General features: G+C 58.1%; 1 protein-coding gene across 3 annotated transcripts; it reads left to right on the forward strand.

The window, feature by feature from the left end:
* The first annotated feature begins 892 nt into the window (after positions 1–892).
* Positions 893–13730, forward strand: LOC140188966 (ependymin-like). 3 transcript variants are annotated; one of them, XM_072245626.1, is made up of 7 exons: positions 893–1055; positions 4488–4643; positions 5297–5331; positions 8867–9001; positions 11281–11461; positions 11750–11834; positions 13204–13730. In XM_072245626.1, exons 1-7 carry the CDS (start codon positions 908–910, stop codon positions 13337–13339), a joined length of 876 nt encoding a protein of 291 aa, XP_072101727.1. In that variant the 5' UTR covers positions 893–907; the 3' UTR covers positions 13340–13730. The 3 variants fall into 3 exon arrangements, with proteins under 3 accessions (XP_072101727.1, XP_072101728.1, XP_072101729.1); XM_072245627.1 differs by having other exon boundaries at positions 972–1055; positions 4438–4643; XM_072245628.1 differs by having other exon boundaries at positions 972–1055; positions 4541–4643.
* Positions 13731–13985: the final 255 nt, after the last annotated feature.

Consider the following 13985-nt stretch of genomic DNA (forward strand, 5'->3'; position numbering starts at 1 on the left):
GAGAACATCTGTTCCCAATTTATGCTTCCAAGTTCCTGCCTGATAGCCTCATATTTCCCCTTACTCCAATTAAACGTTTCCCTAACTTGTCTGTTCCTATCCCTCTCCAATGCTATGGTAAAGGAGATCGAGTTATGATCACAAAATAATCTGCAGATGCTGGGGTCAAAGCAACACTCACAACATGCTGGAGGAACTCAGCAGGTCGGGCAGCATCCGTGGAAACAATGAGTCGACGTTTCGGGCCGGAACCCTTCGTCAGGACTGCAGGGGGAAGAGGCAGAGGCCCTATAAAGAAGGTGGGGGGAGTGTCCGTGTTTACAATGAATATCCAGCAGCTAGCTCTTTACATGTGATTGCTCGGAGAGTGTCGGTATTTACAGAGGTTCCTGGGGAGTGTTTCTGTATTTACAGGGGGGTCCCGGCCAGTAGCCTGGGGTACATCTCGTCCGGTCCCAGTGACATATCCAAATAGATGCTTTCCAGAAGCTCCAGCCGGTATCTACAGAGGAGGCCTCGACTGGAGGCCAAGTCCGTCGGTATATTTAAGGCGGAAGTTGATCATTTTCTGATCGGTCAGGGCATCAAAGGATTTGGCGAGAAAGCAAGTGTATGGGGTCGAGTGGGATCTGGGGTCAGCAATGGTGGAATGGCAGAGCAGACTCGATGGGCTGAATGGCTTAATTCTGCTCCTATGTCTTATGGTCTTATACCACTTGATTCCAGGTAACGAGTGGGATTTTTCTGTACAGAACGGCTCTCTCTCTCTCCCAGTAATTGTTGCTGCTCACTGCTGCCTGTTGGTTTCGTAACCAGCCTCTTCCTCTCCTTGACCCCTGGGTAAGTGGAACTTTCCAGAGAGTTTTTGGCACGATGCCTTCTCCGGTCAGAAACAGGTTCGGCCCCCATGTTGTCAGCAGGCAGGTGCCCTCATTGGCTGCCTGGGCCGACCGTCCTGCTCAGCACGGATCAGCTGATGTTTATCTCTGTGTGGGTGAGGACAAAGGCAGCACCACACATACCCCCAGTCTCAGCAAACAGTCACCAGCCGACGGGTGAGTGAGAGCTGGAAACTGTCACCAGACTCCCGGCTCAGATTACAGAGACGGGGAGGGAGAGGGTAACAGAGACGGGGAGGGAGAGGGTGAGAGACGGGGAGGGAGAGGGTAACAGAGACGGGGAGGGAGAGGGTGACAGACGGGGAGGGGTGTAGGGGAGGGAGAGGGTGACAGACGGGGAGGGGTGTAGGGGAGGGAGAAGGTGACGAAGACGGGGAGGGGAGTAGGTGCCGGAGCGGGTTACAGAGACAGGGAGGGGTGTAGGGACCGGAGGGGGTTACAGAGACAGGGAGGGGTGTAGGGGAGGGAGGGGGTGATGGAGACAGGGAGGGGTGTAGGGGAGGAGAAGGTGACGGAGACGGGGAGGGGTGTAGGGGAGGGAGGGGGTGACGGAGATGGGGAGGGGTGTAGGGGCCAGAGGGCGTTACAGAGACAGGGAGGGGTGTAGGGGCTGGAGGGGGTTACAGAGACAGGGAGGGGTGTAGGGGCCGGAAGGGGTTACAGAGACAGGGAGGGGTGTAGGGGCTGGAGGGGGTTACAGAGACGGGGAGGGGTGTAGGGACTGGAGGAGTTACAGAGACAGGGAGGGGTGTAGGGACTGGAGGGGGTTACAGAGATGGGGAGGGGTGTAGGGGCTGGAGGAGTTACAGAGACAGGGAGGGGTGTAGGGGCTGGAGGGGGTTACAGAGACATGGAGGGGTGTAGGGGCTGGAGGGGGTTACAGAGACAGGGAGGGGTGTAGGGGCTGGAGGGGTTACAGAGACAGGGAGGGGTGTAGGGGCCGGAAGGGGTTACAGAGACAGGGAGGGGTGTAGGGGCTGGAGGGGGTTACAGAGACGGGGAGGGGTGTAGGGACTGGAGGAGTTACAGAGACAGGGAGGGGTGTAGGGACTGGAGGGGGTTACAGAGATGGGGAGGGGTGTAGGGGCTGGAGGAGTTACAGAGACAGGGAGGGGTGTAGGGGCCGGAGGGGGTTACAGAGACAGGGAGGGGTGTAGGGGCTGGAGGGGGTTACAGAGACAGGGAGGGGTGTAGGGGCCGGAAGGGGTTACAGAGACAGGGAGGGGTGTAGGGGCTGGAGGGGGTTACAGAGACGGGGAGGGGTGTAGGGACTGGAGAGGGTTACAGAGACAGGGAGGGGTGTAGGGGCTGGAGGGGGTTACAGAGACGGGGAGGGGTGTAGGGACTGGAGGAGTTACAGAGACAGGGAGGGGTGTAGGGACTGGAGGGGGTTACAGAGATGGGGAGGGGTGTAGGGGCTGGAGGAGTTACAGAGACAGGGAGGGGTGTAGGGGAGGGGGAGAGTGACAGAGACGGGGAGGGGTGTAGGGGAGGGAGGGGGTGACGGAGACAGGGAGGGGTGTAGGGGAGGGAGGGGGCGACGGAGACAGGGAGGGGTGTGGGCGAGGGAGGGGGTGATGGAGACGGGGAGGGGTGTAGGGGAGGGAGAGGGATGTAAGGGAGGGAGGGGGTGTGGAGACGGGGAGGGGTGTAGGGGAGGGGGAGGGTGACAGAGACGGGGAGGAGTGTAGGGGAGGGAGGGGGTGACGGAGACGGGGAGGGGTGTTGGGGAGGGAGAGGGTGACAGAGACGGGGGGTGTAGGGGAGGGAGAGGATGACAGAGACGGGGAGGGGTGTAGGGGAGGGAGAGGGTGACGGAGACGGGGAGGGGTGTAGGGGAGGGAGGGGGTGACGGAGACGGGAGGGGTGTAGGGGAGGGAGGGGGTGACGGAGACGGGGGGGTGTAGGGGAGGGAGGGGGTGTGGAGACAGGGAGGGGTGTAGGGGAGGGAGGGGGTGACGGAGACGGGGAGGGGTGTGGGGGAGGGAGGGGGTGACGGAGACGGGGAGGGGTGTAGGGACTGGAGAGGGTTACAGAGACAGGGAGGGGTGTAGGGGCTGGAGGGGGTTACAGAGACGGGGAGGGGTGTAGGGACTGGAGGAGTTACAGAGACAGGGAGGGGTGTAGGGACTGGAGGGGGTTACAGAGATGGGGAGGGGTGTAGGGGCTGGAGGAGTTACAGAGACAGGGAGGGGTGTAGGGGAGGGGGAGAGTGACAGAGACGGGGAGGGGTGTAGGGGAGGGAGGGGGTGACGGAGACAGGGAGGGGTGTAGGGGAGGGAGGGGGCGACGGAGACAGGGAGGGGTGTGGGCGAGGGAGGGGGTGATGGAGACAGGGAGGGGTGTAGGGGAGGGAGAGGGATGTAAGGGAGGGAGGGGGTGTGGAGACGGGGAGGGGTGTAGGGGAGGGGGAGGGTGACAGAGACGGGGAGGAGTGTAGGGGAGGGAGGGGGTGACGGAGACGGGGAGGGGTGTTGGGGAGGGAGAGGGTGACAGAGACGGGGGGTGTAGGGGAGGGAGAGGATGACAGAGACGGGGAGGGGTGTAGGGGAGGGAGAGGGTGACGGAGACGGGGAGGGGTGTAGGGGAGGGAGGGGGTGACGGAGACGGGAGGGGTGTAGGGGAGGGAGGGGGTGACGGAGACGGGGGGGTGTAGGGGAGGGAGGGGGTGTGGAGACAGGGAGGGGTGTAGGGGAGGGAGGGGGTGACGGAGACGGGGAGGGGTGTGGGGGAGGGAGGGGGTGACGGAGACGGGGAGGGGTGTAGGGGAGGGAGAGGGTGACAGAGACGGGGTGTAGGGGAGGGAGAGGATGACAGAGACGGGGAGGGGTGTAGGGGAGGGAGGGGATGATTCAGATGGGGAGGGGTGTAGGGGAGGGAGGGGGTGACGGAGACGGGAGGGGTGTAGGGGAGGGAGGGGATGATTCAGACGGGGAGGGGTGTAGGTGAGGGATAGGGTGACGGAGACGGGGAGGGGTGTAGGGGAGGGAGGGGTGACGGAGATGGGGAGGGGTGTCGGGGAGGGAGGGGTGACAGAGACGGGGAGGGGTGTAGGGGAGGGAGGAGGTTACAGAGACGGGGAGAGGTGTAGGGGAGGGAGAGGGTGACAGAGACGGGGAGGGGTTGGATGGAGAGGGAGGAGGTGGTTACAGAGTCTGTGAGGGGTTGGACAGAGAGGGAGGGGTAACAGAGTCTGGGAGGGGTTGGACGGAGAGGGAGAGGGTTGTTACAGAGTCTGGGAGGGGTTGGACGGAGAGGGAGGGGGTAACAGAGCCTGGGAGGGGTTGGACGGAGAGGGAGGGGGTGGTTACAGAGTCTGGGAGGGGTTGGACGGAGAGGGAGAGGGTTGTTACAGAGTCTGGGAGGGGTTGGACGGAGAGGGAGAGGGTTGTTACAGAGTCTGGGAGGGGTTGGACGGAGAGGGAGGGGGTGGTTACAGAGTCTGGGAGGGGTTGGGCAGAGGGAGGGGGGTAACAGAATCTGGGAGGGGTCAGGGGGTTTACTGATACACTGAGGGGTTGGAGAATTGTACACACAGGTCTGGACCTCCCTGCATCCATTGAATATTGTGACCCCCCCCCATCTCAGTGAACATCCCACGGCTGAAGAAACCGACCGGACGCTCTCCACCCCATCCCCAGGTGAAGCTTGGAGTCCCGTGTCTCAGCATGAAGCTGCTGGCCGCTCTGCCCGTCTTCTGCCTACTGGCCCTGGCCTCTGCGCAGGACAGCCCCCAACGCTGCAGTGAGTGAAATTCCAGACCATAGCGAAGGCAGTTCTGGGCTCCGAGCAGTCGAGGAGGGAGGGGGTAACAACGGTCCGGAAAGAGGGTGGGGAAGATCCCCCGGGATGTTCCTGGGAGTGGGGGTGTGAGTTACAGGGAGACATTGAATGGACTGGCACCACTTTCCCTGGGGTGATTGTGGCTGAGGGGTGACCTTATAAAATCACTGTGCGGGGGCGTGGGTGTAGATGAGGAGGTCAGTTGCAGTCTTTTCCCCAGGGTCTGAAACCAGAGGGCACAGGTTAGAGGTGAGGTCGGTGGTGTGGGGGGGGGAAGATTCAGAGGGAACTGAGGGGTAACGTTCCGAACGTGGGGTCTAACTGGGACATGTTCACCCGGGTACCTTGGTCAGTATGGTACAGTCGGCCGAATGGCCTGCACGTGCTCCGGGACTCCACAGTGTCAGGATTTGCACCCCCCACCCCCCCTCACATTGAGCTGCTCGTGGGTAAACGCACAGTTCCCCGAGAATCCATCCGGAAACCGTGGACGGTCGTCCGCTGTCCCTGAGTCACGGCCTGCGCACGGTCAGCTCGTCGGCAGGCGGCTTTGCCTCAACCCAAGTGGGCGACAACTGATTGCTCTCCTGTTTTCCCTCCCCCGAATCCCACAGCTTCTCCGTATCAAATGGATGGAATGGTGGCTGTTGTGAGTATAACTTTAACAGCGCTTTCAAGGTGGGGTTGGAGTGGAGGGGGCGGGAGTACAAGCTGGCACGTGATAGGTGAGACCTCGCACCTCTTCTCTTGTCCTCACCTGCCCTTCACCTCCCTCCAGTTGCCCTCCTCCTTCCCATGGTTCACTCTCCTCTCCAATCAGATTCCTCCTCCTTCAGTCCTTTTCACCTCTCCCACCAATCAACTCCCAGCTTCTTGCTCCCTCTCTCCCAGGCACCCACCTTCTCCCTCGCCCGGTCTCACCTTTCACCTGCCAGCTTGCCCTCCCTTCCCTCCCGGCGCTTGCTCTTCCGACTCCTCCCGCCACTTCCTTTCCGATCCTGGCGAAAGGGCCTCGGCCCGAAACGTTGGCTGTTTACTCCCCTCCGTAGGCGCTGCCCGACCTGCCAGGTTCCTCCAGCGTTCCGCGTGCGTTGCTCTGGATTTCCAGCACCTGCGGAATCTCTTGTGGTTGTGAAGTTCAGTCTGTCTGCCGACGGCCTCCAGAAATCTGCCTACCTGTCTATCAATCTATCTGTTTGGGCCCCTTTCAGCCCAACCAGTTTGCAATGTTAAATTAACCTACTAACAGTATGTCTTTGGACTGTGGGAGGGTACCACAGCACCCGGGGGAAACCCCATTACAGATGGCGCTGGAATTGAACTCTGAACTCTGCAGTGCCCCGGGCTGTAATAGTGTCACATAGACAGCCGCGGGATATCGGAGGGCCCCAATCTGATTTGTTTTCACTTCTCGGGAGAACCGTCACGTGGAGCTGACGGTTTCATTCAGAAGTGCCCGCAGGCTCACTTATCATCAAAGTACTCATTCAGTGTACAACTCTGAGATTCATCTTCTCCAGATAGCCACGAAGGAAAGGGAAAAGGAACGTGGAGGCCGTTGAAAGTAAAACTCCGACTTCAAGGACAGTGGCCGCTCAGACGCAGCAGCCATCCGAGAAAAGAGCTGCTCGAGTGGGACTGTGGCCAATGACACTCATCCTGAACCATCCAACACTTCAGCCAGAGCTTTCCGTAAATTCACTTGGTCCAGAAACAGGGATCGCAGGGCGTTCTGAGGAAGGTGGAGTGTCCCACATAATCCCCTGTGGGGAGGAGTGCCCATGGTCACCCTGAATCTGAGCACACAGTGCCCCCCTCTCTGGGATCAGGGATCGGACAGGAGGGTATGAGGGTGGGTGACTGCACCCTCAGGTAAACGAGTCACCGAGACCGGCTTTTGAGGCTGAGGGTTCTGGTGATCGAAGAGCCCGGTGTCGAGGCCTGGTGTTCAGGGTACCCAGTAATCGGAGAGTCCACCACTCAAGGCCTGGTGCTTAGAGAGTCAGGCGTTCAAGACCTGGAGTGTAGGGTTATCGGAGAGTCCGCCACTCGAGGCCTAGTGTTCATTAGAGGTCGGGTGTCGAGCCCTAGTGTTGAGGATCCTGGTCACCAGAGGGTCCCAACTCGAGGCCTGGATTTCGAGGCCCTGGGTGTCATGGTCCAGATCAGGGTCCCTTTAAACTTACTTTGTTTATGTTACGATCCGGACCGTTGACTCCCTGTTTCCCTTTGCTTCCCTGTTTTCCCGTGTCCCTCGGCTTTGGTGATTGGAGGCAATTTACTCTCGGCTGAACTGGTAGTTTATAGTTTCCGGCTTTCAGCTGTTCAGCGCGGGAGCATCTGCAAAGTCACCAAAGGTACGGCGTGCCAGTAATTCGTCTTTCCTCTCCGGGGCAACCCTGTCAAGTTACCTCGCCAAAGCAAGCCTGCAAAGTTTCCTCACCGAGGTGGGTCCGTCAGTTAACCCGCCGGAGGGAATCAAGAACCGCTGTCTACTGTTCCCGGGCCGAGTCGAGAGCTCGCCAGTACTCGGCGGCATCCACGTACCGAGTCAAGTCCTGGCCCTGGCGGTCTGTGATTCCTGTCCTACCCCTCTGTCTGAATCCCTTCTCTGCCCCTTTCACCTCTAGCCCTCATCTGCAGCCCTCGCCTGCACTTCGGTCTAGTTCTATCGCCGGAGCTAGATAGGTACTGTCTGGTGTCCTTTCGTTTTGTCGTGTCTGGTCCTCGCCTCCGTGGGGTAAGTCAGGCCGTCTTGCCGTTGCCCCGCGGTGGGGGGGGGGTCATGTCGTGTCGTGTTTTGTCCTCGCTGCTGTGGGGTAAGTCAGGCCGTCTTGCCGTTGCCTCGCAGGGAGTCATGTCTTGTCCTTGCCTCCGTGGGGTAAGTCAGGCCGTCTTGCCGTTGCCCCACGGGGGGTCATGTCTTGTCGTGTCTTGTCCTCGCCTCCGTGGGGTAAGTCAGGCCATCTTGCCGTTGCCCCGCGGGAGGTCATGTCTTGTCTTCGCCCCCGTGGGGTAAGTTAGGCCGTCTTGCCGTTGCCCCGCGGGGGGTCATGTCTTGTCGTGTCTTGTCCTCGCCTCCGTGGGGTAAGTTAGGCCGTCTTGCCGTTGCCCCGTGAGGGGTCATGAGTCCCGGCCCTATGTCCTGTACCCAAGGAAGGGTCCCGGCTCTCTGTTCTGTGTGTGAGTCCCGGCCCTCTGTCCAGTACCCAAGGAGGGGTCCCAACTCTGTGTTCTGTGTAGGTGCCCATGGTTCCATGTACCTGCTCTCCCGAGACCGAGGCTCTGTGTTCCCATGTTCCTCCTCTCCCTAGCCCATGTCATGTCCATGCCTGGTTCTGGGATTCGTTTCCAAGTCCCAGCCCAGTCGTAGTCCTGAGTCCTTGTCCAGTTTGCTATTCCTGCTCCTGCTTTGCTCTCCTGGTATCAATCAATAAACTCAATTTAATTAACCTCACTGTCTGTGTCTCGCATTTGGGTCCACCCTCTGCTCGCAATGCCCCCCCCCCCCAGTGTGACACTGGGGTCGATGCCGAAGGACATAGCTTGAAGGCCAATCAGAAGTCCAGAACCGGAGACCTGAATCTGGAAGTCTACCCAGTTGAATCCCAATGTCTGCATATCCGTGAGTCCACTGGAGACTGGAGATGGCCTGGGTGTATGTGTGTGGGGTGGGAAGGGTGAACGAGGCTTGTTTTGTAGTCGCGTTGTTGCTCGCTGCGTTTTCTGTTGTTCTGCCGAGCATCGTCGGTGCGGGGTGTGGGCGCCGAAATGTGCGGCGACACTTGCGGGCTGCCCCCGGCGCTTCCTTGCATTGCGCTGGTTGCTAGCGCGAGCGAGGCGTTTCACGTGCACACGCGATCAATTGATCTGAATGTGAACCGGAATCGGAATCTGAATCCCCTTCTCCTGGCAGCTCTCAGTCCTCCCGGGCGGCCAATCTGCGGAATTCATCGCCGCACACGGCTGTGGAGGCCAAATCTTTAGTCTAATTAAAGTGGAGGTTGATAGGTTTGTGATTAGTCAGGACACCAAAGATTACGGGGAGAAGGCAGGAGAATGGGGTTGAGAGGGATAATAAATCAGCCATGATGGAATGGCAGAGCAGACTCGATGGGCTGAATGGCCTAATTCTGCTCCTATGGGTTGTGATCACTGCCTAACTCACTGTCTCCCTTCCACAGTTTGTCCCACTCCAGCTTGCATCGGACTACGGGACGTTCTCCTACGACGCGGTTAACGAGAGGGTTTACAGTAATATATTTGTGAACAATGGGGAACAGACCTGGCAACAGGTGGACATCCTGCTGTTTGAGAAGGTGAGGTGGCCAGTTGCATTTTCACTCGGAAATATCAGCAGTCAAAGAAACCTCAAAGTCTCCTGCCACGTTGAGGGGCCACTGTCAGGTTGGAGGAGCAACATATTCCATCTGGGTAGTCTCTATCTTGATGGCACAAACATCGATGTCTTTAACTGCTGGTCTTTTTTTCCCCCTCACCCTCCCTCTTCTTCAATTCCCCACTCTGACCCCTATCCCCCCCCCACCATAATCTTACCTTTTCTCTTCACCCGCCTATCAGCTCCCCCGGTTCCCCTCCTCCTTCCCTTGTAGTGCAAAGTGGTCGGAGTGCTGTCATACCGAGGGTTGTGCCAGCCGGTTCAGGATCCGAACGGTCGAAGGGAAGTCGCTGTTCCTGAACCCGGTGGTGTGGGTCTTGGGGCTCCTGTACCCTCTGCCCAATGGGAGCCGTGAGAAGATGGGTGGTGGGATCTTTGATGATAGATGGACACTTCTTGAGGCTGCCCCTCCTGGAGATTTTACCGAGTGCCCATGATGTACTGGGCTGAGTCCACACTGTGCAGCTTCTTACGGTCCAGAAAACCATAAGACACAGGAGCAGAATTAGGCCATCGGCCCATCTGTTCTGCCATTTCCTCATGGCTGATCCATTTTCCCTCTCAGCCCCAATCTCCTGCCTTCTCCCGTATCCCTTCATTCCCTGGCTAATCAAGGATCTATCAACCACTGCCTTAGATATACCCAATGACTTGGCCTGCATAGTCACCTGTGGCAACAAATTTCACAGATTCACCACCCTCTGAAATTCCTCCTCATCTCTATCCTAAGAGGACGTCCCTCTACTCTGAGGCTGTGCCCTCTGGTCCCAGACTCCCCCACGATAGGAAACATCCTCTCCACATCCACTCTATCTGTGTCCTCTGGTCCTAGACTCCCCCGCTATAGGAAACATCCTCTCCACATTCACTCTATCTGTGTCCTCTGGTCCTAGACTCCCCCGCTATAGGAAACATCCTCTCCACATTCACTCCAGCTGTGCCCTCTGGTCCGAGACTCCCCCACGATAGGAAACATCCTCTCCACGTCCACTCTATCTGTGTCCTCTGGTCCGAGACTCCCCCACTACAGGAAACATCCTCTCCACATCCACTCTATCTGTGTCCTCTGGTCCTAGACTCCCCCACTATAGGAAACATCCTCTCCACATCCACTCTATCTGTGTCCTCTGGCCTTAGACTCCCCCCACGATAGGAAACATCCTCTCCACATCCACTCTATCTGTGTCCTCTGGCCTTAGACTCCCCCCACGATAGGAAACATCCTCTCCACATCCACTCTATCTGTGCCCTCTGGCCTTAGACTCCCCCCACGATAGGAAACATCCTCTCCACATCCACTCTTTCAACATTTGATAGGTTTCAATGAGGTCACCCCTCATTCTTCTGAGTTCCAGTGAGGAGGGGCCCGGTGATACCAAACACTCCTCATATGATAAACAGTTGGATCCCAGAATCATTTTTGTGAACCTTCTTTGAACCCTCTCCAATGTCAGCATACATTCGTTGGACGGGTTTGGGGGTGGGGGGGGCGCATTCGAGTTGCCATAGTAGCCAGTCGGGATACTATCAACAGTACCTCTGTTGAAGTTTGTTGGAGTGCTTGTTAACTAGCCAATCCTCCGGAACGTCCCCAGAAGTTAGAGACGCTGGCAAACCTTCCCTGTGCTGGGCCCAGGACAGGCCACTCGAAATGTTGCCGGCCAAGTTTAAAGGTGCTGACCCTCTTCTCTGCCAATACCCCAATGTTTGCCCTCCTTCCCCTTTCTGAAGCTCAAAAATAGGTTCTTTAGTTCTGAGGCTCTCCTTCCTCACACAGCCCTCTCAGATCTCACTTGGCACGGAAACCCACACCACAGATGTCCGGACTGTTGGTGGGACGCCATATCTGGATCAGTAGGCCTCTTGCGATCTCTGTGTCTTGGATTGGAGTCGCCTGATCGTGTCCTGGCCTGGGTTGGGGGTCTCAGAGATCCCCGGGTCTTGCGTCGGGAGTTTTAGGTGGGAGACCCTGAGGTTCTCTGTGCCCGTATCTGCGGTCTTGGCATCGGTGCATGACGTCTCTCCAGATCGTTCGTGTCCAGGTCTGCGCACGGGGGGGGCGGTGGCAGGGGCTGTGCCTCTCAGTGGCCCCCATCTCTGGGTCTAGGGTCTCTCGGGGATCTACGAGTCCAGTTCAGGGGTCTCTCGGGGTCCGAGTGCAACCCTCTGTGAGCTGTCCTGTTTCCCCTCTTTCCACAGTCCATGATATACAGGTACTTCCCCCAGAACAAGACCTGCCTGAAGGGCCCGCTCCGGGTTCCCTTCCAGAAATTTGGTGTTCCCAAAGACGCCACGCTCCTCGGCCCGATTTTCGCTGGAACCTCAGAGATCCCCCGCGCTGGGCTGCTGTGTAATAACTGGAATGGATTTGAGCACGGAAGTAAGTGACATCACTCTACACCCCCCTCCCTCCGCGCTCGTCCAAAACTGCCCCCTCAGGAGAGAGAATCACTTCCCTCCACACGATCTTCTCTCACCCTCCTACTGCCTGTCTGTCTCTCTCGATAAATCTCTCTTTGTCCGTCTGACTCTTTCTCTGCCTCTCTCTCCCTCTCATCTCTCTGTCTCTCTCCCCCACACATGTCACATCACGTCACCCTCCCCTCCCCACCCCGTGCCTCGCTGTCAGGTGCAGATCTGATCTGACCCTGTCTCCCAATGTTCACAGCTTACTATCTGATGACCTTCACGGATTACGACTGCTTTCCTTTATACTTTGTGGCTGCCAACAGGAAAGGCTGGTTCTCCGAATCGTAAGTCATATGACTCCGAACTTTCTGTCCCTGTAATCCCTTATCAACCCCCTCCAGTCCCTACACCCCTCCCCGTCTCTGTAACCCCCTCCAGCCCCTACACCCTCCCTGTCTCTGTAACCCCCTCAGACCCCTACACCCCTCTCTGTCTCTGTAACCCCTTCAGCCCCTACACCCTCCCTGTCTCTGTAACCCCCTCAGACCCCCACACCCCTCTCTGTCTCTGTAACCCCTTCAGCCCCTACACCCCTCCCCGTCTCTGTAACCCCCTCTCGCCCCTACATCCCTCCCTGTCTCTGTAACCCCCTCCAACCCCTACACCCCTCCCCATCTCTGTAACTCCCTCCAGCCCCTACACCCCTCCCTGTCTCTCTAACCCCCTCCACACCCTACACCCCTCACTGTCTCTGTAACCCCCTCCAGCCCCTACACCCGTCCCAGTCTCTGTAACCCCCTCTGACCCCTACACCCCTCCCTGTCTCTGTAACCCCTCCGGCCTCTACACCCCTCCCCGTCTCTGTAACCCCCTCCATCTCTGTAACCCCCTCCATCCCCTACACCCCTCCCCGTCTCTGTAACCCCCTCCGGCCCCTACATGTAACCCCCTCCGGCCCCTAATCCCTCCCTGTCTCTGTAACCCCCTCCAGCCCCTTCACCCCTCCCCGTCTCTGTAAACCCCTCTGACCCCTACACCCCTCTGTGTCTCTGTAACCCCCTCCAGCCCCTACACCTCTCCCTGTCTCTGTAACCCCCTCCAGTCCCTACACCCCTCCCTGTCTCTGTAATCCCCTCCAGCCCCTACACCCCTCCCTGTCTCTGTAACCCCTCCAGTCCCTACACCCCTCCCCCTCTCTGTAACCCCCTCCAGCCCCTACAGCCCTCCCTGTCTCTGTAACCCTCCAGTCCCTACACCCCTCCATGTCTCTGTAACCCCCTCTGCCACCAACACCCCTCCCTGTCTCTGTAACCCCTTCCGGCCCCTACACCCCTCCCTGTCTCTGTAACCCCCTCCAGTCCCTACACCCCTCCCCGTCTCTGTAACCCCCTCCAGCCCCTACGCCCCTCCCCGTCTCTGTAACCCCCTCCAGCCCCTACACCCCTCCCTGTCACTGTAACCTCCTCCAATCCCTAACCCCCTCCAGCCCCTACACCCCTCCCCGTCTCTGTAATCCCCTCCAGCCCCTACACCCCTCCCCGTCTCTGTAACCCCCTCCGGCCCCTACACCCCTCCCTGTCTCTGTAAACCTCTCCCTGCTCTAAACTCCTCGCTGTCCCTGAGCTCCGTTGGTCGGGTGTGGTTGCCCATGGCGACCTGTTGGGAGGCTCTGGAACCAGTTGTTCGTTCCTACATCTCTGCCTCTGTTTCCAGGTACTTCAACATAACAGTCGGGATCCGAGACCCGACAGTCTTCACCCCTCCTCCGGAATGTGACCATCTGGCCTCAGAAACTCTTGCCAGTCGGCGGCATCACCTATGGGTGCTGTCATCTCCGTTCCTGGGGTAAATGCAAGTGGAGTGGGACAATTTCTAGATATTCAGGGAATTGGGGAAGAGCTGTGAAAATCAGTGCCAGCAGCTGTGCAGGATTAATCACTGGGTATATTTAAAGTGGAGGTTGTTTAGTCAGGGTGTGAAAGGTTATGGGGAGAAGGCAGGAGAATGGGGTTGACAGGGATAATAAATCAGCCATGATGGAATGTCAGAGAACACTCGATGGGCTGAATGGCCTAATTCTGCCCAATGTCTTCTAGTTTGATGGGGTTCGGGCAGCGATGGAAGATATGACAGGACCTTGCTGAGTGTTAGAACAGACTTGAAGGGCCGAGTGGCCTCCTCTTGTTCTTCATCCTGACCCTCCATTTGTTTGAATCACAATAAAGTTTAATATGATCTTGCCTGCTTCACTTGTTTCCTGAGTTCACAAGCAATTATTTGAATCCGGAAAGCCGGTGGGGCGGCGGGGGGGGGCGGGGGAGAAGGCACCCTGGAGGGGAGGCTGTTCAGCCCATTGTTGCCTCGTTGAAAGGGGGATGGAAAGAACCCCTCCCTCATTGGTATTGGTGTTGTTAATTGGCTTATTCTCGTCACACACACAGATAAGTGGCATGCAAACGTTTGGGCACCCCGGTCAAAATTTCTGTTACTGTGAA

This window comes from Mobula birostris, chromosome 28 (genome assembly GCF_030028105.1).
Source record: "Mobula birostris isolate sMobBir1 chromosome 28, sMobBir1.hap1, whole genome shotgun sequence".
NCBI lineage: Eukaryota > Metazoa > Chordata > Chondrichthyes > Myliobatiformes > Myliobatidae > Mobula > Mobula birostris.